The sequence below is a fragment of the Hypanus sabinus genome, chromosome 10 (assembly GCF_030144855.1).
Source record: "Hypanus sabinus isolate sHypSab1 chromosome 10, sHypSab1.hap1, whole genome shotgun sequence".
Lineage (NCBI taxonomy): Eukaryota > Metazoa > Chordata > Chondrichthyes > Myliobatiformes > Dasyatidae > Hypanus > Hypanus sabinus.
In genome coordinates, this window is record NC_082715.1 from 11,915,967 (window position 1) to 11,943,900 (window position 27,934).

General features: G+C 42.9%; 1 protein-coding gene across 1 annotated transcript in view; it reads left to right on the forward strand.

Annotated features, from left to right (window-relative positions):
* Nucleotides 1-27,934, forward strand: part of LOC132400450 (amine sulfotransferase-like) — a 51,975-nt gene that overhangs the window by 1,436 nt on the left and 22,605 nt on the right. Inside the window, exons 2-4 of the mRNA XM_059981429.1 lie at nucleotides 9,188-9,377; nucleotides 11,151-11,359; nucleotides 18,778-18,904. Coding sequence (XP_059837412.1) covers nucleotides 9,212-9,377; nucleotides 11,151-11,359; nucleotides 18,778-18,904 — 502 coding nt within the window. The 5' untranslated portion in view covers nucleotides 9,188-9,211. The remainder of the gene's footprint in view (nucleotides 1-9,187; nucleotides 9,378-11,150; nucleotides 11,360-18,777; nucleotides 18,905-27,934) is intronic.

Consider the following 27,934-nt stretch of genomic DNA (forward strand, 5'->3'; position numbering starts at 1 on the left):
GAAGGGCAGGTAGTTTTGAGGAAGAAGTGAGGCTACAAAAAGATTTAGACAGATTAGGGAATGGGCAAAGAAATGGCAGATGGAATACAGCGTTGGGAAGAGCATGGTCATGCGGTTTGGTAGAAATAATGAAAAGTTTGATTATTTTTGAATGGAGAGAAAATACAACATTCAGTAGGTTTCAATGAGATCCCCCCCCCACCCCCGCATTCTTCTAAATTCCAGTGAGTACGGGTCTAAAGCTGCCAAATGATCTTCAGATGTTAAATCCTCCATTTCTGGAATCATCCCCATGAACCTCCTCTGGACTCTCTCCAATGACGCCACATCCTTTCTGAGAAATGGGCCCAAAACTGTTGACTATATTCCAAGTGCGGCCTAACTAGTGTCTTATAAAGTCTCAGCGTTATCTCCTTGCTTTTATATTCTATTCCCATTGAAATAAATGCCAACATTGCATTTGCCTTCTTTACCACAGACTCAAACTGTAAATTAACCTTCTGGGAGTCTTGCAAGAGGTCTCCTAAGTCCCTTTGCACCTCTGAAGTTTGAACCTTCTCCCCATTTAGATATAGTCTGCACCATTGTTCCTTTTAACAAAATGCATTATCATACATTTCCCAACACTGCATTCCATCTGCCACTTTTTTTAGCCATTCTTCCAATTTGTCTAAGTCCTGCTGCAATTGCATTGCTCCCTCAGCACTACCTACCCCTCTACCTACCTTCATATCATCTGCAAACTTTGCCAGAAATCCTTCAATTCCATTATCCAAATCATTGACAAGCAATGTGAAAAGTAATAGTCCCAATACTGAACCCTGAACACCACTAGTCACTGACAGCCAACCAGAAAAGGCCCTTTTTATTCCCAGTTGCAGCCTCCTGCCTGTCAGCCATTCCTCTATCCATGTCAGTATCTTTCCTGTAACACCATAGGATTTGATCTTGTTAAGCAGCCTCATGTGTGGCACCTTATCAAATGCCTTCTGAAAACCCAAGTAAATGACATCCACAACCTCTCCTCTGCCCACCCTACTTGTTACTTCCTCGAAGAACTCTAACAAATTAGGAAAGATTTTCTTTTACAAAAACCATGCTGACTTTCACTTATTTTATCTCCTTAGTCTTCAAGTACCTCAAAACCTCATCCTTAATAATAGATTCCAACACTTTCCCAACTACTGAGGTTAGGCTAACTGGCCTATAATTTCCTTTCTTTTGTCTTCCACCCTTCTTAAAGAGTGGAGTGACATTTGCAATTTCAGTCCTCTGGGACCATGCCAGAATTAAGTGATTCTTAAAAGATCATGACTGATGAATCTGTTATCTCTTCAGCAATGACTCTCAGGACTCTGGGATTTAGTCCACCTGGTCCAGGTGACTTATCCACCTTAAGACCTTAAGACCTTTGAGTTTGCCTAGCACCTTTGTAATAGCAATGGCACTCACTCCTGCCCCCTTACACTCATGGGCATCTAGCACACTGCTAGTGTCTTGCACAGTGAAGATAAATGCAAAATAACCATTAGGTTCACCTGCCATTTCTTTGTCCCCCATTACTACCTCAGCAGCATCATTTTCCAGTAATTCAATATCAACTCCCACCTCCCTTTTACTCTTTAGAAAACTGAAAAAACTTATGGTATCCTGCTTTATATTATTGGCTAGTCTATCTTCATATTTCATCTTTTCCCTTCTTGTAGCTTTTTTAGTTGTCTTTTGTTGGATTTTAAAAGCTTCCCTATCATCCAATTTCGCACTCACATTTGCTACCTTATATGTCCTTTATTTGGCATTCATGCAGTCCTTAACTTTCCTTGTCAGCCACAGTTGTCTACTCCTACCATTTGAGAACAACTTCTGTGAGATGTATCTATCTTGAACCTTGCAAAGTATTCCCAGAAACTTCAGCCATTTCTGGTCTGCCATTATATCTGCCAGTATTCTCCTCCAATCCACCCGGACAAGCTCCTCTCTCAAGTCTCTGTTATTCTCTTTATTCTATTGTGATACCGATACATGTGTCCTATGCTTCTCCCTCTCAAATTGCAGTATGAATTCAATCATGTTACAATCACTACCTCCTAAAGATTCCTTTACATTAAAATGATTAATAAAACCTGGATTATTACAGAACACCCAATCTAAGATGGCATTTCCCCAAGTAGGCTCAAACAGAAGCTCCTCTCAAAAGCCATCTCGTAGGCATTCACCAAATTCCCTCTCTTGTGATCCAACACCAACTTGATTTTCCCAATCCCCTTGCATATTAAAGTCCCCCATTACAATTATGTCATTATCTTTATTACATGCCTTTTCCAGCTCCCTTTGCAATCACAACTCCACATCCTGGCTACTATTTGGAAGCCTATATATGTTTCCCATAATTTTTTTTTACCCTTGCAGTTTCTTAACTGCAGCCACAAAGATTCAACATTCTCTGACCCTATGTCAATTCTTTCTAAAGATGTAATTCCATCTCTCACCAACAGAGCTACACCACCGCCTATGCCTTCCTGCCTGTCCTTTCAATGTTAACCTCCCAACTATGGCCTCTTTCAGCCATGATTCAGTGATGTCCGCAATGTCATACAACCAATCACCAATTGCTCCACATTAAGGTGGAGTTCGTCCACCTTATTCCAAATGCTGTGTGCATTTAAATACAACGCCTTCAGTCCTGCATTCTTTGTCCTTTTGAATTTTGCCTCTGTTGTACAATTTAACTCTTTGCTCTGTCTGCATTTGCACCCAATCACTGGCTCGCCCTTTCTTACATTCATGTTACACCCATCATCTACTTATCTGAGAAAGGATGTGCTGAAACTGGAGAGGGAGAGGGTTCAAAGAAAGTTCAGGGAAATAAACCCAGGGTTAAATGGCTTGTCGTATGAAGTGCGTTTTATGGCTCTGGGCCTAAATTCACTAGAAATCAGAAGAATGAGGGGTGACCTCATTGAAACCTGTTGAATGGTGAAAGGCCTTAATAGAGATGAAGGGGAGAGGATGTTTCTGTTGGTGAGTGAATCAAAGACCAGAGGACAGAGCCTCAGAACAGAGCAGCATCCTTTTAGAATGGAGATACGAAGGCATTTCTTTAACCAGAGAATGGTGAATCTGTGGAATTCTTTGCCATAGTAGCTGTGGAGGCCAGGTCGTTATGTATATTTAAGGAAGAGGCTGATAGACTGTTGATTGATCAGGCCATGAAGGGATAAGGGAGGAGGCAGGAGATTGGGGCTCAGAGGAAAGTTGGATCAGCCATGATGAAATGACGGAACATATGCAATGGGCCAGATGGCCTAATTCTGCTCTTATATCTTATGGTTGTACATTTTCCGGTTTGTAACACTTATTATTACAATTGTAAGCAACAATTTTTTTGCCTCATTCTTGACCTCTGGAGATATTTTGGATCGCAAGAGCACCAAGTTGCAACACTTATGTCCATTCTATGTAAATATGTATTGTTATTTTCAATATGCATCTCTTGGTGCCATAAACCTATCTCTGTACTAAATGGATGTCTTTCAATTCTGAATTAGGCTTATTTAGTTCTAGACTCCTCCACCATAGGAAACAACTCCCTCCACATCCATTCTATCTCGGCCTTTCAATATCCAATAGGTTTCAATGAGATCCCCTCCTCCCCATTGTTTTAAACTCCAGCGAGTACATGAAATGGGATCAGTTTTGTGAACCTCCTCTGCACCCTCGTCTCGTACTACCTCAATACAAAGTTACCTTGTATCACCTCAATGCACTGTGTAATGAATTAATCTGTAAGAAGTCATCTGCACGACAAGTACCTCAGTCCAGTTGACAATTGTAATAAAAAAATTCCAATTACGGCAAAATTGTCAGAGAGTATCTTTTCAGTTCCACCAGTTGTTAACCTGTGAAGTGGAAGACTGGCGCACCTGACAGTTTAGAATTCATTTCTTATGCGTTTTATGTGCTTCAGTAACACTTTGATAGTGAATTCAACAACTTCTATTCTTTTTATTAAGAAGTGCTTTGCAGGATCTATAAATCTGCCCCCTGGCCGTTACCATCACAAACACTTAGATAAATGTCCACTACTCGATCCTGTCAGAGTCACCTTATGTACAGTATGGTCACTCCTGTGGCTAATGTCATTTTATGGGTATATTATTAATCTATAAACTATCTTCTATTTTTTTCTGCTTTTTTCATTATTACATATGTCCTTTGTCTTACTGTGCTTTTTATGTGCTGGATCGGATCCAGACTAACAATGGTCTGGATTGTTAGATCAATCTAACAATTGAGAAATTGTTCAATTGTTAGGAACTTGTTAACAATTGGTAGGAAACAAGTTGAGTGAAAGAGCATTGTAATTAAATAATCATGGTCATTTGCATAATTGTTTTCTTGGGTCCAGTTGCAGGATTTTGTGAATAAAACATGCGAGAGTCATTCAGTATGCTTAACAATAGTCACAGCCCTTTACTTTCATTATGAACAAACTGCCTTACCAGGGGTTCTGGAGGCCCAAACAACATTGGGAGCAGAGCACTGTGAATTGAATAAAAGTACAGAAGGGGCAAGCGGGACGTCCATTGTTGGGAGTAGGCCAGCAGTGAGGGTAGGAGTGTCAGGCTTTGGCTCAAGAGGCTTCAAGGAGAGGAGGCTGAGGACAAAGACACAGGTTAGAAAGGTAGGTTTTTCCATTTGTTATTGCTGATTTGGTCTTGGTTGCCCATTCTACAGTGCAGGCAGGATGGCAGATATGGCAGTAGAATGCTCCTCCTGTGGGATGCAGGAATTCATGGAACCTGATAGTCTCCCTGGTGAGGGAAGTGTAGCCAACTCCAGCTCAAGAAAGACGGCATTAAGGAGTTGGAGCTGGAGTTGGATGAACTTGGGCCATCTGGGAGGCAGAGCAATTGATAGAAATGACTTTTGAGCAGGTGATTACAGAGCGCAGAATCCGGGGGGTAGATGGGTGAATACCGAGAGAGGTAAAGGGAGGAGGAAGTCAGTGCAGGGTCCCCCTGTGGCAATAGGGCAGAACCTCAGAAGTCAGCTGGAGCAATAGTCACAAGGGACTTGAGAGTGATGGGGGCAGACAGGAGATTCTGCAGCAGCAAAAGAGACACCAGGATAGTGTGTTGCCTCCTTGGTGCTAGGGTCCAGGATGTTGCAGAATATTCTTGAAGGGGAGGGTGAGCAGCTGGACTTTAGATGTTTCAAAAAGGACAGGGAGGGAGGCAAAAGAGGTGGGGGCATGGCACTGCAAATCAGGGACAGTATCATGGCTGCAGAAAAGGAGAGGTCATGGAGAGATTGCCCACTGAGTCATTGTGGGTAGAAGTCAGAAACAGGAAGGGGGCAATAACCCTACTGCAAACACGAGGAAACCTGCAGATGCTGGAAATTCAAACGTGAAGAGGTCTGCCCATTTGATATACGATTTCAAATTGTCTTTGAATCTTTTTTTGGGGCGGCCCTGTTTGCGACTGCCATGCTCAAGTTCACTGTAGACCAGCTGCCTGGGGATTCTTGTTTCACCCATGGCCAGTCCAGCATAGCTGGACCTGGAGGATTCTTGCCTCAACGCTTGTGCTGTTGGCTCTGTCAAGGACTTCCTGGTTGGTGATTCGGTCCTGCCATCGAATCCTCATGATCAACCGCAGAGAGCGCATGTGAAACTGCTCCAGCTGATTGACCTGCCTGTGGTACAGGGCCCAGGTTTCACAGCCATACAGCAGAGAGGTGAGGACCACAGCCTTGAGCATGGTTGAAAGCTGAATGTCCTTGAGGAGTCCACAGTCGACAGCACCCTGACCAAAAAAGCTGCATCTGACTTTGAGGATGGCCGAAATCAACGCCTTGCAGCAGCACGAGACCGACGTCACAAAGCTGAGTATGCACCTGTCCTAACAACCGCCATTCCACGTCCAACCCGCAACCGCACGCGTGCTTCGACCTTCGGCCTCTGAAGCCACATGCGTATCCGCAGATGACTGCACAATGTTTAGTCTTCCTTGGACCCCGAGAGACAACCACCAGAAGTTTATATACAAGACATATTTAATTTGCACAACATTAATATGCCGCACAAAGGTGTGGGAATATTTGCACACTGAATCTTAAATCTGCATCCTACACAGTCACTTTCAAAATGCTTCAGAAATTTGGAAGATCAGTAGTAATTGATAAACCTTTCAAAGTTCACAGTAGATCAGATAGAGGACATAGGTTTTGAGTGAATTGTGAAATATTCCCATCAGTGCTGCTTCTGGAGATGGAGGCAACTTTCAGGATGAGCGTTTCAGTAGTCTCTTACCCATCATGGCCGTACCACAGCGCCAAGTCATCCACAGAGTGATCTGAGTCAAAGAGGTAGGGCTTTGACTCATTCGGGCTTCAGCAAGATAAGTGGACTTTTTTTTTCCTTGCACTTTTTTTTGAGGAATTGAGAGCATGTCCGTAGGGTTAGAATTCTGCTCTGGGTGTCACATGTAGGAATTCTGGGAATTTTCCAGTCTCCCAGATGGCCACATCTGCACCAGGTGCACCAATGTGCAGCTTCTGAGAGACCGTGTTAGGGATCTGGAGCTGCGATTTGATGACCTACAGCTTATTAGGGAAAGTGAGCAGGTGATAGATAGGAGCTACAAGGAGTTAGTCACCTCGAGGCTGCAGGAGTGAGACAAGTAGTTGACTGTCAGGGAAGGGAAGGGAAGAGCTCAGATAGTAGAGGGCATGCCTGTGGCCATTCCCCTCAGTAACCGTTATCTTGTTTTGATGCTGTTCGGGGGAGGTGACCTGAAAGAGGCGACCATGGCAATCGGGTCTCTGGCACTGATCCTGGGTCCATGGTGCAGAAGGGAAAGAGGAAGATGAGGAATGCGGTAGTCATAGGGGATTCCATAGTGAGGGGAACAGACAGGAGATCTGTCAGCTTGTAGAGATACCCGCATGGTGCATTGCCTCCCAGGTGCCAGGGTATGGGATGTCTCGGATCAGGTGCAGAGTATTTTGAAGGAAGAGGGTGAACAACCAGAGACTTGGTACACATTGGTACCAATGATATAGGTAGAAAAAGGGAGGAGGTCCTGAAGAGAGAATTCAGGGAGTTGGGTCGGAAGCTGAAAAGCAGGACCTCCAGGGTAGTAATCTCAGGATTGCTGCCTGTGCCACATGCTAATGAGCGCAAGAATAGCATGATCAGGGATGCTAATGTGTGGCTGAGAGACTGGTGTAGGGGGCAGGGCTTCAGATTCCTGGATTATTGGGGCATCTTCTGTGGGAGGTACGACCTGTACAAAAAGGAGGGGTTATACCTGAACCCAAAGGGGTCTAATATCCTAGCAAGCAGGTTTAATAAAGCTGTTAGGGAAAGTTTAAACTAATTCGGCAGGGGTTTGGGAACTGGAGTGATAGGGCTGAGGAAGGGGAAAACAGAAATAAATCTAAGATAGTGTACAACAGGGATGATAGAACAGACGGACAGGAGATGAGGCAAAATCACAGCCAGAAGGATTATGGAGATGCGGTAATCCTTCATAACCGCACCTCCATAATCCTGGAGGTTATAGATGACCATCAAAACTGCCTACTCACATTGTTCAGCTCTAGGTCCATAGCCCTCCATACCCCTAATGTCCATGTACCTATCCAAACTTCTCTTAAACATCGACATTGTGCTTGAATGCTCCACTTGTGCTGGCAACTTCCACCCTCTCATAACCATCTGAGTGAAGAAGTTTACCCTCATGTTCCCCCTAAACCTCTCACCTTTCACACTTAACCCATGACCTCTAGTTGTAGTCCCACCCGACCGACCACAGTGGAAAAGGCCTGCTTGCTTTTACCCTATCTGTAACTCTCTCATTGGGACTTTTGTGTACTGATGAAGGAAACTTCCCTGAACACATTTAAAAAACTCTATCCCTTCTAGTCCTTTTACAGTATGGGATTTCCAGTCAATATGTGGAAAGTTAAAATGACAGATGCCTGGCATCTCTACTGTCCTAGCTAAGCAGGTGTAAAGAAGAGAGGGGGAAAAAAACTTTACCTAGAGCTTTTCTAACTTGCTTTCTCTGATTGAAGCCTCACTTCGTAGAAGCGTCTAAGAGCTAAAGCTTCAGGATCATCACTGACTTCGTCCACTCCAACGACGGCCGCTGCTCTTGCCCCGCCTTCCTTTAATTTGTTTTTGCTAATTGGCAAATGCCGATTGGCCGCTGGTCAGAGCTCCAAACAAACTGCCACAAGTTGCTGTTCTTTTATACTTGGTCTGCGGACCCGAGTTAAATTCCCTCCCCTCAAGCCTCTGATCTCCTGATTGGTCACTGGTAAGAGCTCACTTTCATTCAGGGACAAACAGCAGTGGTCCCAGCACTGATCCCTGCAGAACTCCATTAGGTACAGACTCCAGCTCAAATAAGTCCCTTCGACCACCACCCGCTGTCTTCTGTGAGCTGAACCTGCCCTAATACTCTGACCTTTTCAGTGTGGCCTGGTGATCCAGACATTGGGTTCAGTCACTTTGATGTGGTCGGGGCCCTGGACCCCACCACCTCGATTTGCCCAGTACCCAACCTTTGCAATTTGGCCCATCACTTAAACTGATCAAACCTCGGGTCCTCCTCACTTCCTCACTCTTGCTGCCTCCCCTCGCCTTGCTTCTGCCACATCAAATTGCCTCCAAGTCCAGTTGGAAGTTATAGGCTATTGTTTGTGAAGATTGTTTACCAGAAAAATGGTGATTAACAAGGTACTTAGATGTTTTCCTTGTTTCATCGGCCCTCAGCCGGAGGTTGCAGAGCCAGCACCATCTTAAACTGCATTTGCACGTGTGCATGAAAATCCCCTGATATCCCAGTTTCTGAGATACTTAAACCACCCCTTCTGGCACCAACAATCATTCCATGGTCAAAGTCACTTAGATCACATTTCCTTCCCTATTCTGCTGTTTGGTCTGAACAACAACTGAAGTTCTTGACCATGTCTGCATGCTTTTATGTTGCAACATGATTGGCTGATTAGATATTTGTATTAATGAGTAGATGTACAGGTGCACCTAATAAAGTGGCCACTGAGTGTATTAGAGCAACTTCTTGATGTGGTCAAATAGAGTAGCAACAGAATCTGTATATTTGAACGTTTCAGATATTACACTGCAATGAGTTAATTATTAATTGTCCTTAAGACTTGCAGACCTTTGCCTCTTCTAATGAGCAGAAACATGGCAGAGGAAGAGGGGAAATTCCAAACAGTCGAAATGTTTAAATTCAAAGGCTGCAATATGTCTAGGATTCATACTATCGAACGTCTAGAACAGATGGAAAACTATGATATTCGAGATTCTGATGTATTTGTAGTAACGTATCCTAAATCTGGTAAGATAGTCTTCAGTGTAAAAGTATTTGTAATGTTGCATATTCTCATTGGGAAAGAGCCTGTCTGAGATACCAAAGTGCTGGTTTGTGGGCTATAGTTCTGATGGATTCTGGATCAATGACTCTTTGGGGTTTCTGCTATAGCTTGCATGGTGGGGGGATTTGCTGATGAGGGTGGGGGAGGGGTGTTGATGAGTGTGGGGGGTGCTGATGTGGGTGGGTGGAGGGGTGTTGATGAGGGTGGGGGTGCTGATAAGGGTGGGGGGTTTGTTAATGCTTTTACTGCTGTTTGTGCAAAAGGAGGGAAGGGGACTTTGGGGCTTCGATGTTTCTATCATTCATTCCGTGGGTTTTCTTGTTTTGTGGATGTCTGTGAAGAGTAAGAATTTCAGGTTCTATACTGTATACATTCTCTGATATTAAATTGAACCCTTGAACCTTTATGAACCTTTGTTTTTAGAACATGGAGATTGAATGGCATTCGACTCAGCAACAATGCTTATTTTCACCCTGAGAAACAGGAATGATTTAGAAATTGATTTATCTACATTTTGAAGATAACAACACAATATTGCAGTCCATGTCAAAGTAAAATATAGTCTAAAAATATGTATGTTTACATATACTACCCTGAGATTTACTTTCTTGCAGGCATTTACAGGAAAATAAAAAATACTGTAGAATTTTTGAGAGAGGTACACATAAACAAAGACCAACAAACAACCAATGGGGAAAAAATACTTAGAATATGAGTTATAGAATCCTTGAAAGTGGGTCTGTAGGTTGTAGGATCAGGTCCGTGTTGAGGTGAGTGAAGTCATCACGTTGGTTCAAGAGCCTGATGGTTCTAGAGTAATAACTGTTGCTGAACTTGGTGGTGTGGGACCTAAGGCTTCTGTACCTTCTGCCCAATGCAAGCAGTGAGGAGAGGGTATGGACAGAGACCTTCACATACAGACACCTTCTTCCGGCTGCAACGAGGGGGCAGCTGGGAGAGGGTGCTGAACAGCCGCACACCTTCTGCCCCCTCCTCAATGATTTCAGTCTTCCTTGACACTTTAATGCATGAGACTGGGCGAGAAATGGAGTCGAAGTTATCAAAGCTTTACTGCGATTAGTCAGACAGACTTATCCTTAGTGAGGCTCAGGCAGTGAACAGGTAGGGGAAGGACAAGCAATCTAAAAGCATAGACAATGCAGACACAGTATTCAGTGCCACAGAATGAAAATAAAAGTTTAGCATTTGAAACATAATTCATATCTTTGTTAATATTGAGGTATACATATCTAGAAGGATAATATTTTATTTTTGTATTAATATATATAATATGTATTATTATGTATTAACATATAATATATTAATTATTATGTTAATATAATGTAGATTAATGTCTAGTATCGTAGTGGTTATGCAACACTTTTACAGCTCGAGTGATTGGAATATCAGGCTACAATATGCATCACCGCCATTAAGGAGTTTATACATTTGTCCGTGACTGAATAGGTTTCCTTGGGGTGCTCCGGTTTCCCCCACAGGTTCGGAAGGGTCAGTAATTTGTGGGCATGTTACGTTGGAGCCAGATGCATGGCAACACCAGGATATCCTCAGACTGTGTTTATCGTTGATACAAGCAACACGTTTCACTGTACTTGTGACAAATACAGTTAATCTCTCCTGTGCCATTGAGTGATTGCTTTGACATGGAGAGAGGTTCAGCAATTTAATAAATGTAAATGTTTTGCTAAATTATGCTTTTGTTTCTCAAATTTTAGGAACAATATGGATGCAGAATATTTTGAAACATATTTTTATGGATGGAGATTTGCAAATGGGAGAATACAAGTCATCTTACTGCGAGGTTCCCTGGCTTGAGTTAGCATTAAAGGAAATTAATGTGGATGACCGCCCATCACCTCGATTGTTTGTCACACATCTGCCTTATGAAATCATCCCAAAAGCTTTGAAGAAGAAAAAGGCCAAGGTGAGAATGACAAACAGAGGAGTCTCTGCAGATTCTAGATATCCAGAGTGTACACACAAACTGCTGGAGGAATGCAGCAGGTCAGGCAGCATCTATGGAGAGGAGCACCTCTTGGAAGGTTCTATTTCCATAGATGCTGCCTGACCTGCTGAATTCCTTCAGCACTTTGCGCGTGTGGCTCAATTTATTTTCTGTTGCAAATCCCAGTCAATGAACAGAGATGAGGATGTGGATGCAGAGGGTGGGGGGGATCTGTTGACTTCATTGACACAGATGGTCGTGGAGGCCAAGTTGTTGGATATCTTTAAATGAACCATCGAAGGTTACAGGGAGAAGGCAGGAGAATTGGGTTGAGAGGGATAATTAATCAACTATGATGAAATGGTGGAGAAGGCTTGATGGGCCAAATGGCCTAATTCTGTGCCTTTGTCTTAGTTCCAAATTCCAATTCATGAAGAATAAATTAAAGCACATTTTAAGATAAACACACAAAATGCTGGAGGAACTCAGCAGGTCAGGCACCATCTATGGAAAAGACTTAAACAGTCGACATTTCGGGTTGAGGCCCTTCTTCAGTCCTTCCTCTGGATTTCCAGGGCGTCTAGAGAATCTTTATATACAGTACACACTTTGGCTCAGGAGCTTCTGTGCTACAAAGTTAAAAGTCATGCATAACACAAAGAAAAAATGCTGGCAAGTTCTGAACTATATCTGTGTTTGAGCCCTGGATGTTTAGTAACTGGTATTAGTAACTAACTGTCTCCTTGAACCTAAGAAACTGTAGAAACATAGAAAACATACAGCACAATACAGGCCTGTCGGCCCACAAAGCTGTGCCGAACATATCCTTACCTTAGAACTACCTAGGCTTCACCCATAGCCCTCTATTTTTCTAAGCTCCGTGTAGCCATCCAGGAATCTCTTAAAAGACCCTATCATTTCTGCCTCCATCATCACCGGCAGCCCATTCCACACACTCACCACTCTCTGTGTTTATATTAAAAAAAAATTCTTCTGTACCTACTTCCAAGCACCTTAAAACTGTGTCCTCTCGTGATAGCCATTTCAGCCCTGGGAAAAAGCTTCTGACTATCCACATGATCAATGCCTCTCATTATCTTATGCACCTCTATCAGGACTCCTCTCATCCTCCGTCGCTCCAAGGAGAAAAGACCAAGTTCACTCAATCCATTCTCATAAGGTATGCTCCCCAATCCAGGCAACATCCTTGTAAATCTCCTCTGCACCCTTTCTATGGTTCCATGTTCTTCCTATAGTGAGGTGACCAGAACTGAACGCAGTGCTCCAAGTGGGGTCTGACCAGGGTCCTATATAGCTGTAACATTACCTGTCGGCTCCTAAATTCAATTCCACAATTGATGGCCAATGCACTGTATGCCTTCTTAAACACAGATTTGAGTGTCCTATGGACCCCAGGATGCCTCTGATCCTCCACACTGCCAAGAGTCTTAACATTAATACTATACTCTGCCATCATATTTGACCTACCAAAATGAACTACCTCACACTTCTCTAGTTTGAACTCTATCTGCCACTTCTCATCCCAGTTTTGCATCCTATCAATGTCCTGTTGTAACCTCTAACAGCCCTCCACACTATCCACAACACCCCCAAACTTTGTGTCATCAGCAAATTTACTAACCCATCCCTCCACTTCCTCATCCAGGTCATATATAAAAATCACAAAGAGTAGGAGACCCAGAACAGATCCCTGAGGCACACCACTGGCCTCCATGCAGAATATGACCAGTCTACAACCACTCTGCCTTCTGTGGGCAAACCAGTTCTGTTTCCACAAAGCAATTTACCCTTGGATCCCATGCCTCCTTACTTTCCCAATAAACTTTGGATGGGGTACCTTATCAAATGCCTTGCTGAAGTCCATATACACTACATTTACTGCTCTACCTTCATCAATGTATCTAGTCACATTCTCAAAAAATTCAATCAGGCTTGTAAGGCACATCCTGCCTTTGACAAAGCCATGCTGACTATTCCTAGTCACATTATGCCTCTCCAAATCTTCATAAGTCCTGCCTCTCAGGATCTTCTCCATCAACTTACCAACCACTGAAGTAAGACTCAGTGGTCTATAATTTCTTGGACTATCTCTACTCCCTTTCCTGAATAATAGACAACATCCGCAACCCTCCAATCCTCTGGAACCTCTCTCGTCCTCATTGATGATGCAATGATCATTGCCAGAGGCTCAGCAATCTCCTCCCTCACCTCCCACAGTAGCCTGGGGTACATCCCGTCCAGTCCCAGTGACTTATCCCACTGGATGCTTTCCTAAACCTCCAGCACATCCACTTCCTTAATATCTACATTCTCAAGCTTTTCAGTCCACTGCAAGTCATCCCTACAGTCACCAAGATCCTTTTCCGTAGTGAATATTGAAGCAAAGTATTCATTAAAAACCTCCACTATATCCTCCATTTCCATACACACTTTTCCACTGCCACATTTGATTGGTCATATTCTCTCACGTCTTATCCTCTTGCACTTCACATACTTGTAGGATGCCTTGGGGTTTTCCTTAATCCTATCTGCCAAGGCCTTCTCATGGCCCCTTCTGGCTCTCCTAATTTCATTCCTAAGCTCCTTCCTGCTGACTTTATAATCTTCTAGATTCCTATCATTACCTAGTTTTTTGAACCTCTCGTAAGTAAGCTTTTCTTTTCTTCTTGACTAGATTTACAACAGCCTTTGTACACCATGGATCTTGTACCCTACCGTCCTATCCATGTCTTATTGGAACATACCTACTCAGAACCCATGCAAATATCCCCTGAACATTTGCCACTTTTCTTCCATATGTTTCTCTGAAAAGATCTGTTTCCAATTTAAGCTTCCAAGTTCCTGCCTGATAGCTTCATATTTCCCCTTACTCCAATTAAACCTTTCCCTAACTTGTCTGTTCCTACCTCTCTCCAAAGCAATGTAAAGCATATGATCATTATCTCTAAAAAGCTCTCCCACTGAGAGATTTGACACCTGACCAAGTTTATTTCCCAATACCAGATCAAGTACAGTCTGTCCTCTTGTAGGCTTATCTACATAGTGTCAATAAACCTTCCTGAACACACCTAACAAACTCCACCCCAACTAAACCCCTCACTCTAGGGAGATGCCAATCAATATTTGGGAAATTAAAATCTCCCACCACAACTACCCTGTTATTATTACTCCTTTCCAGAATCTTTCTCCCTATCTGCTCCTTGATGTCCCTGTTACTATTGTGTGGTCCATAAAAAAACACCCAGTAGAGTTATTGACCCCTTCCTGTTTCTAACTTCCACCCACAGAGACTCCATAGACAACCCCTCCATGACTTCCTCCTTTTCTGCCACCGTGACACTATCTCTGATCAACAATGCCACTCTCCCACCTCTTTTGCCTCCCTCCCTGTCCTTTCTGAAACATCTAAAGCCTGGCACTTGAAGTAGCCATTCCTGTCCCTGAGCCATCCAAGTCTCTGTAATGGCCACAACATCATAGCTCCAAGTGCTGATCCACGCTCTAAGCTGATCCGCTTTATTCATGATACTCCTCACATTAAAACAGACACATCTCAAGCCATCGGTTTGAGTGCGTCCCTTCTCATCACCTGCCTATCCTCCCTTTCACACTGTCTCCAAGCTTTCTCTATTTGTGAGCCAACTTCCCTTTGCTCCATCACATCAGTTCGGATCCCCCCACCACCGCAGCAATTCTAGTTTAAACTCTCCCCAGCAGCCTTAGCAAACCTCCCCGCCAGGATATTGAACCCCTCAGATTCAAGTGTAACCTATCCTTTTTGTACAGGTCACACCTGCCCCAGAAGAGGTCCCAATGACCCAGAAATCAGAATCCCTGTCCCCTGCTCCAATCCCTCAGCCACGCAGTTATCCTGCACCTCACTCTAGTCCTATACACACTGTCGCATGGCACAAGCAATAATCCTGAGATTACTACCTTTGAGGTTCTGCTTCTCAACTTTTTTCCTAACTCCTGTAGTCTGTTTTTAAGACCTCCACCCTTTTCCTACCTTAGTCATTGGTACCACTATGTACCACGACCTCTGGCTGTAATCTGAGGAAACCTGCTTACTCCCACTGCTTTGCTTTTTCCGCTCGGTGAGGGCAAGCTGCACGTTCTAACCTCTCTGACCTGAATTTTGATGTATGTTGCACATGAGGTGATGGCATGTTTAAAGCAACTGCCTGCTATCAAGTGCAAAGTGACATGCACTTAAAAATGCAATCACAAACGAACAGCTGGGGGAAACTCATCAGGCCAGGCAGCACCTACGGAAAAGAGTTTCAGGCCGAGACCCTTTTGGCAGGTCTCACAGTCAACGTATTGGGCTGAGACCCTTCACTAGAAGAGTCCTGCTGAAGGATCTCAACCTGAAACGTCAACTACTCTTTTTGTAGATGCCGCCTGGCCTGCTGAGTTCCTCCAGCATTTTGTGTGCGTTGCTTGGATTTCCAGCATTTGCAGATTCTCTCTTGTTTAACAATGCGATCAGATGCAAGAGGTGGAGTATTGGTACCAAATGTGATCATAGAACATGGAGCATATAGTTCTGAGCAAAAATCATATAACTAGGGTGCCTAAGCCTTCTGCACAGCACTGCAGTAATTTTATGCATTGCAATGTACTGCTGCCACAAAAGAAACAACGCGTATGACGTATGTGAGTGATGATGAATCAGATTCTGAACTGGATCTCTATTGTGGACTGAGCGTGGGAAGGGGGCAGGATGAGGGGAATCATAGTTGGGGAAAGGGGAAGAGAGAGGGGAGGGATTGGAAAGCACCAGAGGGACATTCTGTAATGATCAATAACAGAAATAAATATCAATAACATTCTGTTATAATAATTTTATTGTTCAATTGTTTGGAATCAAATGACATTGCCTGGTGTGTCAGACAGACAGACAAACATACTTTATTGATCCCGAGGGAAACTGGGTTTCATTACAGCCGCACCAACCAAGAATAGAGTAGAAATATAGCAAAATAAAACCAGAAATAATTAAATAATAAGTTAATCATGCCAAGTGGAAATAAGTCCAGAAACAGCCTATTGGCTCAGGGTGTCTGACTCTCTGAGGGAGGAGTTGTAAAGTTTGATGGCCACAGGTAGGAATGACTTCCTATGACGCTCAGTGTTACATCTCAGTGGAATGAGTCTCTGGCTGAATGTACTCCTGTGCCTAACCAGTACATTATGGAGTGGATGGGAGTCATTGTCCAAGATGGCAAGCAACTTGGACAGCATCCTCTTTTCAGACACCACCGTCAGAGAGTCCAGTTCCACCCCCACAACATCACTGGCCTTACGAATGAGTTTGTTGATTCTGTTGGTGTCTGCTACCCTCAGCCTGCTGCCCCAGCTCACAACAGCAAACATGATAGCACTGGCCACCACAGACTCGTAGAACATCCTCAGCATCAGTTGGGTGTGTCTGCACCTATGACACCCTCCTGCCTCCTTTTCCACACACCTGCCACAGCGTTCCAGCTTCATTCCCAACACCTTTAGTTCCTGCCAGATTTACAAACTCACTCTCCGCTCCACGTTGACAACTACAGTACTGTGCAAATGAAATATTTCAAGTTCTTGAGACAACATCAAATAGATATTAATGTACATCCCCAGAGTTAATGAACTTAGCAACAGTACCATGATAGAAACTTCTCATCATAAATAGTAACACAACTGGCTTTTTGACAGGGCAATTTCACATCTGAGCATTGGGAAATCTGGTCTCCTTTAAATATATGTAGTGCATTTGAATTTGGTGAACATACATCAGATTTAAACTGAAGAGAATCAAAAAAAAATTAATGTTCACCAATTTACAATAGAAGTGTAGTCCTATACTGTATCTGACTGCCTGTTTGAAAAGTTTTACTCATCCCAAGAATTTCTTCATTGCTTCAGATTAAATGCACAAATGAATTTACCAAATAAATACACTCCTTGGCTACCTTATTAGGTATGCCTGTACACATGCTTTCTAAGGCAAATATCTAAACAGACAATCATGTGGCAGCAACTCAACGAAGACATGATTAAGAGATTCTTTGGTTATTCAGAGAAAACTTTGCAATTGGGAGGAAATGTGATTTTTGTGACTTTGACCTTGGAATGATTGTTGGTGTCAGACAGGGTGGTTTGAGTATCTCAGAAACTGCTGATCTCCTGGGATTTTCACGCACAGCAGCCTCTAAGGTTTGCAGAGGATGGTAGGAAAAACAAAAAAAAAGAAAACATCCAGAGGTGATGGTTCTGTGGGCAAAATCGCCTTGTTAATGTGAGAGATCAGAAGAGAATGTGCAGACCGGTTCAAACTGGCAGGAAGATGACAGTAACTCAGATAATCATGCATTACAAAAGTGGCATGCGGAAGAACATCTCTGAATGTATAACTCGTCAAATGCATTGTTTACGCCATGCTTCGGGAGTACATCTTGTGTTGTTTTAAAAGCTTTCCAATGTTCTACAAAGGAATCCATTCAGATAGTATTTCAGGTGGCCTAATTTGCATTTGGTTTTAATAATTTGCATTCCATTTATCAAACTCTGAAGTAATTTGGACTGACAACCATGAACTGTACGGATACCTGCAAGGCTACTTCTGAATTTTGGCCAGTTAGCCTAAGCAATAACACTTTTGATCTTCACTCAAACAATCATACTGGACTTAGATTCATGACTGTGTAGGATAATGTTGTGGGTGACAGATGACACGTATTGTTCATAATAGAAACGGTTCTACATAATTCACAAAAAACATCATTGAGTTCTTGTCTTAATTTTAAGGGAGGGTATCCCACATATTGACATCTGTGTAAGACAGGGGGTTCTCAACCTTTTTTACTGCACCAATACCATTAAGCAGGGGGTCCCTGGACCCCAAGATGGGAACCCCTGATTCCCCAGGCCCTGTAAGATGACTGCTTTTGGTTTGTTCGTAATGGAAGTAAAGGGCTGTGACTTTTCTTAAACACACAAAATGACTCTTGCATGTTTTATTCACAAAATCCTACATCTAGACTGGAGAAACTTTGCATGGGTTAAGGGTGAAAGGTGAAAAGTTTAAGGGGAACATGAGGAGAACCTTCTTCCTCAGAGACTCATGGAATGAGCTGCCAGCGTAAGTGGTGCATGCAAGCTCGATTTCAACTTTTAAAAGACGGTTGGATAGATACATGGATGGTAGGGGTATAGAGACCTATAGACTCGATCCAGGTAGATGGGATTAGGCATTTTAAATGGTTAAGCACAGACTAGATGGGACGAAGGGTCTGTTTCTGTGCTGTACTTTTCTATGACTCTATGACTCTAAAAATAATTGTGCAAATGACCATGATTATTAATTACAATGCTGTTTTACTCATTAGGTTATCTACGTGTACAGAAACCCCAAGGATGTTGCAGTCTCCTTTTACCATTTTCACAAGTTTGCTAATTATTTGGAAACTCCAGAAAGTTTTGGGGCTTTTCTTCAGAGATTTCTGAAAGGACAAGGTATGGAAGCACAAATTACACTTATGTATCTTTTCTTAACTTTTCAGTGATCGCTAAGAGCGTACACTCAATAATAAGTCTGGCAGGAGTGAAATTGATGCATCCCAGTCAAATTTTAATGTACAGAATTTAAGAATAAAATCATTCTAGTTTGTGTATGATTCAGGATAGTTCAACATCATTAAGAGTACACAGGCGTAAAGAAGAACAAAATCATTGTCAGTCTGGATCCGATCAGCAAAAGTTAGTTTATATAGGTAGATAGATTGTATGTCCATAAAATGATGGCAGACTCAGACTTGTCTGTACGTAAAGTGGCTCTGACAGGAAATGGGAATGTAGTGGATATCTGTTTAAAGTACAAAGTTCAGAATAAATTTATTATCAAAGTACATAAAGGATATGTCACTATATACAAGCCTGAGATTCATTTTCATACAGTCATACTCAATAAGTCCATAATGAAATAATAATAATTTAGAATCAATGGAAGACTGCACCAATGTGCAAAAACAACAAACTGTCCAAATACAAGAGGTAAGAAGTAATAATAATAATAATAATAAATAATTAAGCAATAAATATCTAGAACATGAGATAAAACAGAGAAACATTGAAAATCTACAGCACAATACAGGCCCTTCGGCCCACAAAGCTGTGCCGAATATGTCCTTACCACAGAAATTACCTAGGCTTACCCATAGCCTTCTATTTTTTCTAAGCTCCATGTAGCCATCCATGAGTCTCTTAAAAGACCCTATCATTTCCGCCTCCACCACAGTTGCTGGCAGCCCATTCCACGCACTCACCACTCTCTGTGTAAAAAAACTTACCCCTGACATCTCCTCTGTACCTACTTCCAAGCACCTTAAAACTGCCCTCTCATGCTAGCCATTTCAGCCCTGGGGAAAAGCCTCTGACTATTCACATGATCAATGCTTCTCATCATCTTGTACATCTCTATCAGGTCACCTCTCATCTTCTGTCGCTCCAAGGAGAAAAGGCCGAGTTCACTCAACCCATTCTCGTAAGGCATGCTCCCCAATCCAGTCAACATCCCTGTAAATCTCCTCTGCACCCTTTCTATGGCTTCCACATCCTTCCTGTAGTGAGAACATAGAACGTAGAACAATACAGCACAGTACAGGCCTTTTGGCCCACAATGTTGTGCCGACCCTTAAACCCTACCTCCCATATAAACCCCCCACATTAAGTTCCTCCATATACCTGTCTAGTAGTCTCTTAGATTTCACTAGTGTATCTGCCTCCACCACTGACTCAGGCACTGCATTCCATGCACCAACCACTCTCTGAGTAAAAAAACCTTCCTCTAATATCCCCGTTGAACTTCCCTCCCCTTACCATAAAGCCATGTCCTCTTGTACTGAGCAGTGGTGCCCTGGGGAAGAGGCGCTGGCTGTCCACTCTATCTATTTTTTGTACTTCCTCAGAAGGCTGGCGTCATTCAATGTTTGTAGTGAGATGCTGAAGATGTTCTATCGGTCAGTTGTGGAGAGCGCCCTCTTCTTTGTGGTGGCGTGCAGGGGAGGCAGCATTAAGAAGAGGGACGCCTCACGTCTTAATAAGTTGGTAAGGAAGGCGGGCTCTGTCGTGGGCACAGAACTGGAGAGTATGACATCGGTGGCAGAGCGGAGGGTGCTGAGTAGGCTACGGTCAATCATGGAAAATCCTGAACATCCTCGGCACAGCACCATCCAGCGACAGAGAAGCAGCTTCAGCGGCAGATTGCTGTCAATGCAATGCTCCTCAGACAGGATGAAGAGATTATTACTCCCCAACGCCATTCGGCTCTACAATTCAACCACCGGGGCAAGACATGTTAAAGTGCCGGGGTTAGGACTGAGCTTAAGTTACCACTCAATGCACTTTAGTAAACTATTTAAGAACTTTTTTAAAAGCTATTTATTAATGCTTTTTGGGAGGGTGATTTTAGATGCATATCATATTTATACTGAGTTAAATACTGTATGTAATTAGTTTTGCTACAATAAGTGTTGAATTTCCCCTTGGGGATGAATAAAGTATCTATCTATCATCTATCTATCTATTCCTTTTTAAGGCGATCAGAATTGAGCACAGTATTCCAAGTGGGGTCTGACGAGGGTCCTATATAGCTGCAACATTACCTCTCCGCTCTTAAACTCAATCCCATGATTGATGAAGGACTATGCACCATATTCCCTCATAACCACAGAGTCGACCTGCACAGCAGCTTTGAGTGTCCAATAGACTTAGACTCCAAGATCCCTCTGATCCTTCACATTGCCAAGAGTCTTACCATTAATACTATATTCTGCCATCATATTTGACCTACCAAAATGAACCACCTCACACTTCTCTGGGTTGAACTCCATCTGCCACTTCTCAGCCCAGTTTTGCATCCTATCAATGTTCCGTTGTAACCTCTGACAAACCTCCACACCATCACCAACACCTTCAACCTTTGTGTCATCAGCAAATTTACTAACCCATCCGTCCACTTCCTCATCCAGGTCATTTATAACAATCACAAAGAGTAGGGGTCCCAGAACAGATCCCTGAGGCACACCACTGGTCACCAGACTATATAACAGTTTCTTCCCCCAAGCTATCAGACTCGTCAATACCCAGAGCCTGGACTGACACCTTGCCCTACTGTCCTATTGTCTTGCTTATTATTTATTGTAAGGCCTGTACTGTTTTGTGCACTTTATGCTGTGCTGGGTAGGTCTTGTAGTCTAGTGTAGTTTTTTTTCTGTGTTATTTTTTATGTAGTTCAGTCTGGTTTTTGTACTGTGTCATGTAGCACCATGGTCCTGAAAATACGTTGTCTCAGTTTTACTGTGTACTGTACCAGCAGATATGGTCAAAATGACAATAAAAAGTGACTTGACTTGACTTGACCAGCCTCCATAGAGAATATGACCTGTCAATCAATCTACAACCATTCTTTGCCTACTATGGGCAAGCCAGTTCTGGATCCACAAAGCAATGTCCCCTTGGATCCCATGCCTCCTTACTTTCTCAATAAGCCTTGCATGGGGTACCTTAACAAATGTCTTGCTAAAATCCATATACACCACATCTATGGCTTTCCCTTCATCAATGAGCTTAGTCAGATCCTCAACAATTCAATCAGGCTCATAAGATACGACCTGTCTTTGACAAAGCCATGCTGACTATTACTAATCATATTTTGCCTCTCCAAATGTTCATAAATCCTGCCTCTCATGATCTTCTCCATCAACTTACCAACCACTGAAGTAGGACTCACTGCTCTATAACTTCCTGGGCTATCTTTACTCCCTTTCTTGAATAAGGGAACAACAACTACAACCTACAATCCTCTGGAACCTCCCCCGTCCTCATTGATGATGCAATGACCATTGCCAGAGGCTCAGCAATCTCCTCCTTCCCTTCCCACAGTAGCCTGAGGTACATCCCATCCAATCCCAGTGACTTATCCAACTTGATGCTTTCCAAAAGCTTCAGCACATACTCTTACTTAATATCCACATTCTCAAGCTTTTCAGTCCGCTGCAAGTCATCCCTACAATCGCCAAGATCATTTTCCATAGGGAATACTGAAGCAAAGAATTAAGAACCTGAATTAATACTGAATTAAGAACCTCTGCTGTTTAATTTGGTTCCATACACACTTTTCAATTGTCACATTTAATTGGTCCTATTCTCTCATATCTTATCCTCTTGCTCTTCACATACTTGTAGAATGCCTTGGGGTTTTCCTTAATCCTGTCTGATCAATATTTGGGAAATTAAAATCTCCCACCATAACAACTCTGTTATTATTACTCCTTTCCAGAATCTGTCTCCCTATCTGCTCCTCAATGTCCCCGGTACTACTGGATGGTTTATAAAAAACACCCAGTGGAGTTATTGACCCCTTCCTGTTCATAACTTCCACCCCACAGAGACTCTGTAGACAATCCCTCCATGTCTTCCTCCTTTTCTGCAGCCGTGACACAATCTCTGATCAACAGTGCCATACCCCCACCTCTTTTGCCTCCCTCCCTGTCCTTTCTGAAACATCGAAAGCCTGGCATTTGAAGTAGCCATTCCTGTCCCTGAGCCATCCAAGTCTCTGTAATGGCCACAACATCATAGCTCCAAGTGCTGATCCATGCTCTAAGCTGATCCGCTTTATTCATGATATTCCTCACATTAAAATAGACACATCTCAAACTGTCCCTTCTTCATCACCTGCCTATCCTCCCTTTCATACTGTCTCCAAACTTCCTCTGTTTGTGAGCCAACCTCCCTTTGCTCCATCACGTCAGTTCGATTCCCACCCCCCAACAATTCTAGTTTAAACTCTCCCCAATAGCCTTAGCAAACCTTCCCGAAAGGGTATTGGTCTCCCTGGGATTCAAATGCAACCCGTCCTTTTTGTACAGGTCCTGCCCCATGCTCCAACCCCTCAGCCACACATTTATCTTCCACCACTTTCTATTCACGTGGCACGGGCAGTAATCCCGAGATTACTACCTTTCATGGTCCTGTTTCTTAACTTCCTTCCTAACTCCCTTTAGTCTATTTTCAGGACATCCTCCCTATTCCAACCTATGTACCATGACCTCTGGCTGTTCTCCTTCCCACTTCAAGATATCATGGACACGATCAGAAACATCCCGGACCCTGGCACCTGGGAGGCAGACTACCATCCGCCTTTCTTTCCTGCGACCACAAATTCACCTATCTGACCCTCTAACTATAGAATGCCCTATCATTGCTGCCATCTTCCTTTCCCTATCCATCTGAGCCACAGGGCCAGACTCTGTACCAAAGGCACGACCACTGTTGTTTCCCCCAGATAGGTTATCCAACCAAATAGTACTCAAGCAGGAGTACTTATTGTTAAGGGGCACAGCCACTGGGGTACTCTCTAGTATCTGCCTCTTGCCCTTCCCTCTGCAGACTGTAACCCACTTCTCTGTCTCCTGTGGTCTCGGGGTGACTACCTGCCTATTGCTCCTCACTATCACCTCCTCATTTTCCCCGACCAGACGAAGGTCATCGAGCTGCAGCTCCAGGTCCCTAAAGCGATCTCTAAGGAGCTGCAGGTCGATGCACCTGGCCTAGATGTAAGGTATTTCTTAATAAACTTATTTTAAACTAAAGGTTCAGGTCAAGTCAAGTCACTTTTTATTGTCATTTCGACCACAACTGCTGGTACAGCACACAGTAAAAACGAAATGACGTTTTTCAGGACCATGGTGCTACATAATGCATTGTGTCTGGCACCAACAATCATTCCACGATCAATGTCACTTAGTTCACATTTTTTTCCAATTCTAATGTTTGATCTGAAGAATGACTGAACCTCTTGGCCATGTCTGCATGCTTTTAAGCTTTGAGTTGCTGCCACGTGATTGGCTGATGAGATATTTGCATTAACGAACAGGTGCACTCAGTGGCCACATACTCATTTAAAATCATTTTTCTTGCAGACATTTAGAGGAAAATAAAGAAATACAATAGGATTTATGAAACACTGTAAATAACCAATGTGCAAAAGAAAACAACTAGAGCAAATAATAAAAAAGTAAATAAATAATACATAGAACATGAGTTTTAGAGTTCTTGAAAGACAGTCCATAGATTGTCAGTTCAGTGCTGTGGAGAGTGAAATAATCCACATTAGTTCAGGAGTCTGATGATTAAAGAGTAATAACTGATCCTGAACCAGACAGTGTGCTGACATCCCATTAAAGGAGACATTAACAAAAAGCCAAAGCATTATTTCACCAAAGGCATGGAAATTGATTGCATTTGAGGGTCAATCTTTATCCCTCAATCGATAGCTAGATACGGAACATCAGCTTATTAACACAGTTGCATGTTGCTGTGGGAAATAGGCAGTCAAATGTTTTCCATTACAATAGTGAATGTTTCAAAAGTACTTTGTTGACGGTGAAAAAACAGTTTGGAATATTTCTCCAAGGATCATCACCTCGTCATGATCGAGAGGCCTGAGACCATAACACACGGGAGCAGAATTTGACAACTCTGTCCATCCGCCATTCCATCATGGGTAAATTATTATGCCTCTCAGCCCCTTCCTGCCTTCTCCCCATAAACACTAATGCCCTTAATTAATCCAAAAAAACCCCCACATATATTAACCCTTTCATTCCTGAATCACTCTTGCGAACATCCTCTGGACCCTCTCTAAGGCCAGCACATCTTTTCTTAGAAAAGGGGCCCAAAACAGCTCACAATACTCCAAGTGTATTCTGACTAATGTCGTATAAAGTCTCAACATTACATCCTTGCTCTTATATTTTAGTCCTCTCAAAATGAATGCGAACTTTGCATTTGTCTTCCTTGCTAATTAACCTCAAAGGTATCCTGCTCAAGGACTCCCAGGTCCCTTTGCACCTCTGATTTTCTTCCCATTTGGAAAATAGTCTATGCCTTTACTCTTTGTATTAAAGTACATGACTATACAATACCAAGTCAAGTCACTTTTTATTGTCATTTCGACCATAACTGCAGTAAAAATGAGACAACATTTTTCAGGACCATGGTGCTATATGACACAGTACAAAAACTACACTGAACTATGTAAAACAACACTAAAAACTAAACTAGACTACAGACCTACCCAGGACTGCATAAAGTGCACAGAACAGTACAGGCATTACAATAAATAATAAACAAGACAATAGGCACAGTAGAGGGCAGTAAGTTGGTGCCAGTCCAGGCTCTGGGTTTTGAGGAATCTGATAACTTGGGGGAAGAAACTGTTACGTAGTCTGGTTGTGACAGTCCGAATGCTTTGGTGCCTTTTCCCAGACGGCAGGAGGAAGAAGAGTTTGTACGAAGGGTATGTGGGGTCCTTTATAATGCTGTTTGCTTTGCGGATGCAGTGTGTAGTGTAAATGTCTGTAATGGCAGGATGAGAGACCCCGATGATCTTCATCTGCTGCAGGGTCTTGCGATCCGAGATGGTGCAATTTCCGAACCAGGCAGTGATGCAGCTGCTCAGGACGCTCTCAATACAACCCCTGTAGAATGTGATGAGGATGAGGGGTGGGAGATGGACTTTCCTCAGCCTTCGCAGAAAGTAGAGATGCTTCTGGGCTTTCTTTGCTATGGAGCTGGTGTTGAGAGACCAATTGAAAATCTCTGCCAGGTGAACACAAAGGAATTTGGTACCCTTAACAATCTCTACCGAGGAGCCATTGATGTTCAGCGGGGAGTGGTCTCTCTGTGCCCTCCTGAGGTCAACAACCATCTCTATTGTTCTAAAGTTGCTAAATTCACTGCAGAAGTGTTACTGAAGCACATAAAATGCATAAGCAATTAATTTTATATTGTCATTTGTGCATGTCCACTTTACTGGTTAACAACTGCTCACTGGAGAAACTGAAAATATACTCACTGACAATTTTGCTGTATTTGGTATTCGTTTCTTATTAGAGTAATAGAGTCATCGAAAAATACTGCACAGAAACAGCCTCCTTGGACCAAGCAAACCATTTAAACTGAATTTAAAATGAACCCATTGTTGTTAAATGTGCTGAGGTACAGTGAAAAGCTTGTCTTGCAAACTGTTCATACTGATCAGATCAGTACACAGTGCTTTGAGGTACTGCAGGATAACCTTGTATTGAGGTAGTACAAGGAGATGGTCCAGAGGAGCTTCCATAAGAATGATCCCAGGGCTCATTCCCAGGTTAACGTGTGAGGAGCATTTGATAGCTCTGGGACTGTACTCAGTTTAAAAGAATGAGGGGATTCTCATTGAAAGTTTTTGAATATTGAAAGGCCTAGACTGAGTGAATATGGAGAGGATGTTTCCAGTAGTGAGGGAGTCTGAGGCATCCATTTGGAATGGAGATGAGGAGGAATTTCTTTAGACAATCGGTGGATCTGTCAAATTCAGATAGCTGAGAATGGGTTTGAGAGGGATTATAAATCAACCATGATGGGTCGATTGGCCTAAATATGCTCCTATGTTTTACGGTCTTATGGTTTAAAACAATAATAATGCAGAATAAATGATACCAATGGAGAAAACAGAATAAGTCACAGAGGATGTACAATGTAGGTAAACAGTAAGGTGTAAGATTGTAAGTCAAGATAAATACAAGGTCAGGAATTCACCCTGTTTTATTTCTTTATAAAATTTAGAGATCAGCACAGTAAGAGGCCTTTCTGGCCCAAAAAGTCCAATTACACCATGTGACCTACTACCTATATGTCCTTGGACTGGGGGAGGAAGCTAGAGTTAGAATCGCCATGGACATGGGGATTCTGATTCTAAACTCTGAATGAATGGAGATGTGCAGTGCAAGTATTTGACATAGAGGATGGGAACACATTGCCAGGGGTGACGGGGGAAGCAGATGTGATAATGTTGTTTAAGAGGCACGAGGAGGGAATGGAGAAATATGGATAATTTATTTTATAAGATCGTAAGACCACAAGATATAGGAACAGCAGTAGGCCATCTGGCTTATCAAGTCCACTCTGCCATTCAATCATGGGCTGATCCAATTCTTCCAGTCATCCCCACTCCCTTGTCTTCTCCCCATATCCTTTGATGCCCTGGCTAATCAAGAAACTATCTATTTCTGCCTCAAGTGCACCCAATGCAACAAATTCCACAGATTTACCACCCTCAGACTGAAGTAATTTTTTCACATTTCTGTTCTAAATGGATGTCCTTCAATCCTAAAGTCATGTCCTCTTGTCCTAGACTCCCACGGAATATAACTTTGCCATATCTAATCTGTTCAGGCCTTTTAACATTTGGAATGTTTCTACGAGATCTCCCCTCATTCTCCTGAACTCCAGAGAATACAGCCCAAGAGCTACCAGACATTACTCCTTCATTCCTGGAATCATTCTCGCGAATCTTCTCTGAACCCTCTCCAATGTCAGTATATCCTTTAAAAAATAAGGAGCCCCAAGCTGCACACGATACTCCGAGAGTGGTCTCGCAAGAGATACAGCACAGTGACAGGCCCTTGAATCCCTATCACCCATACATCTCTGGAATGT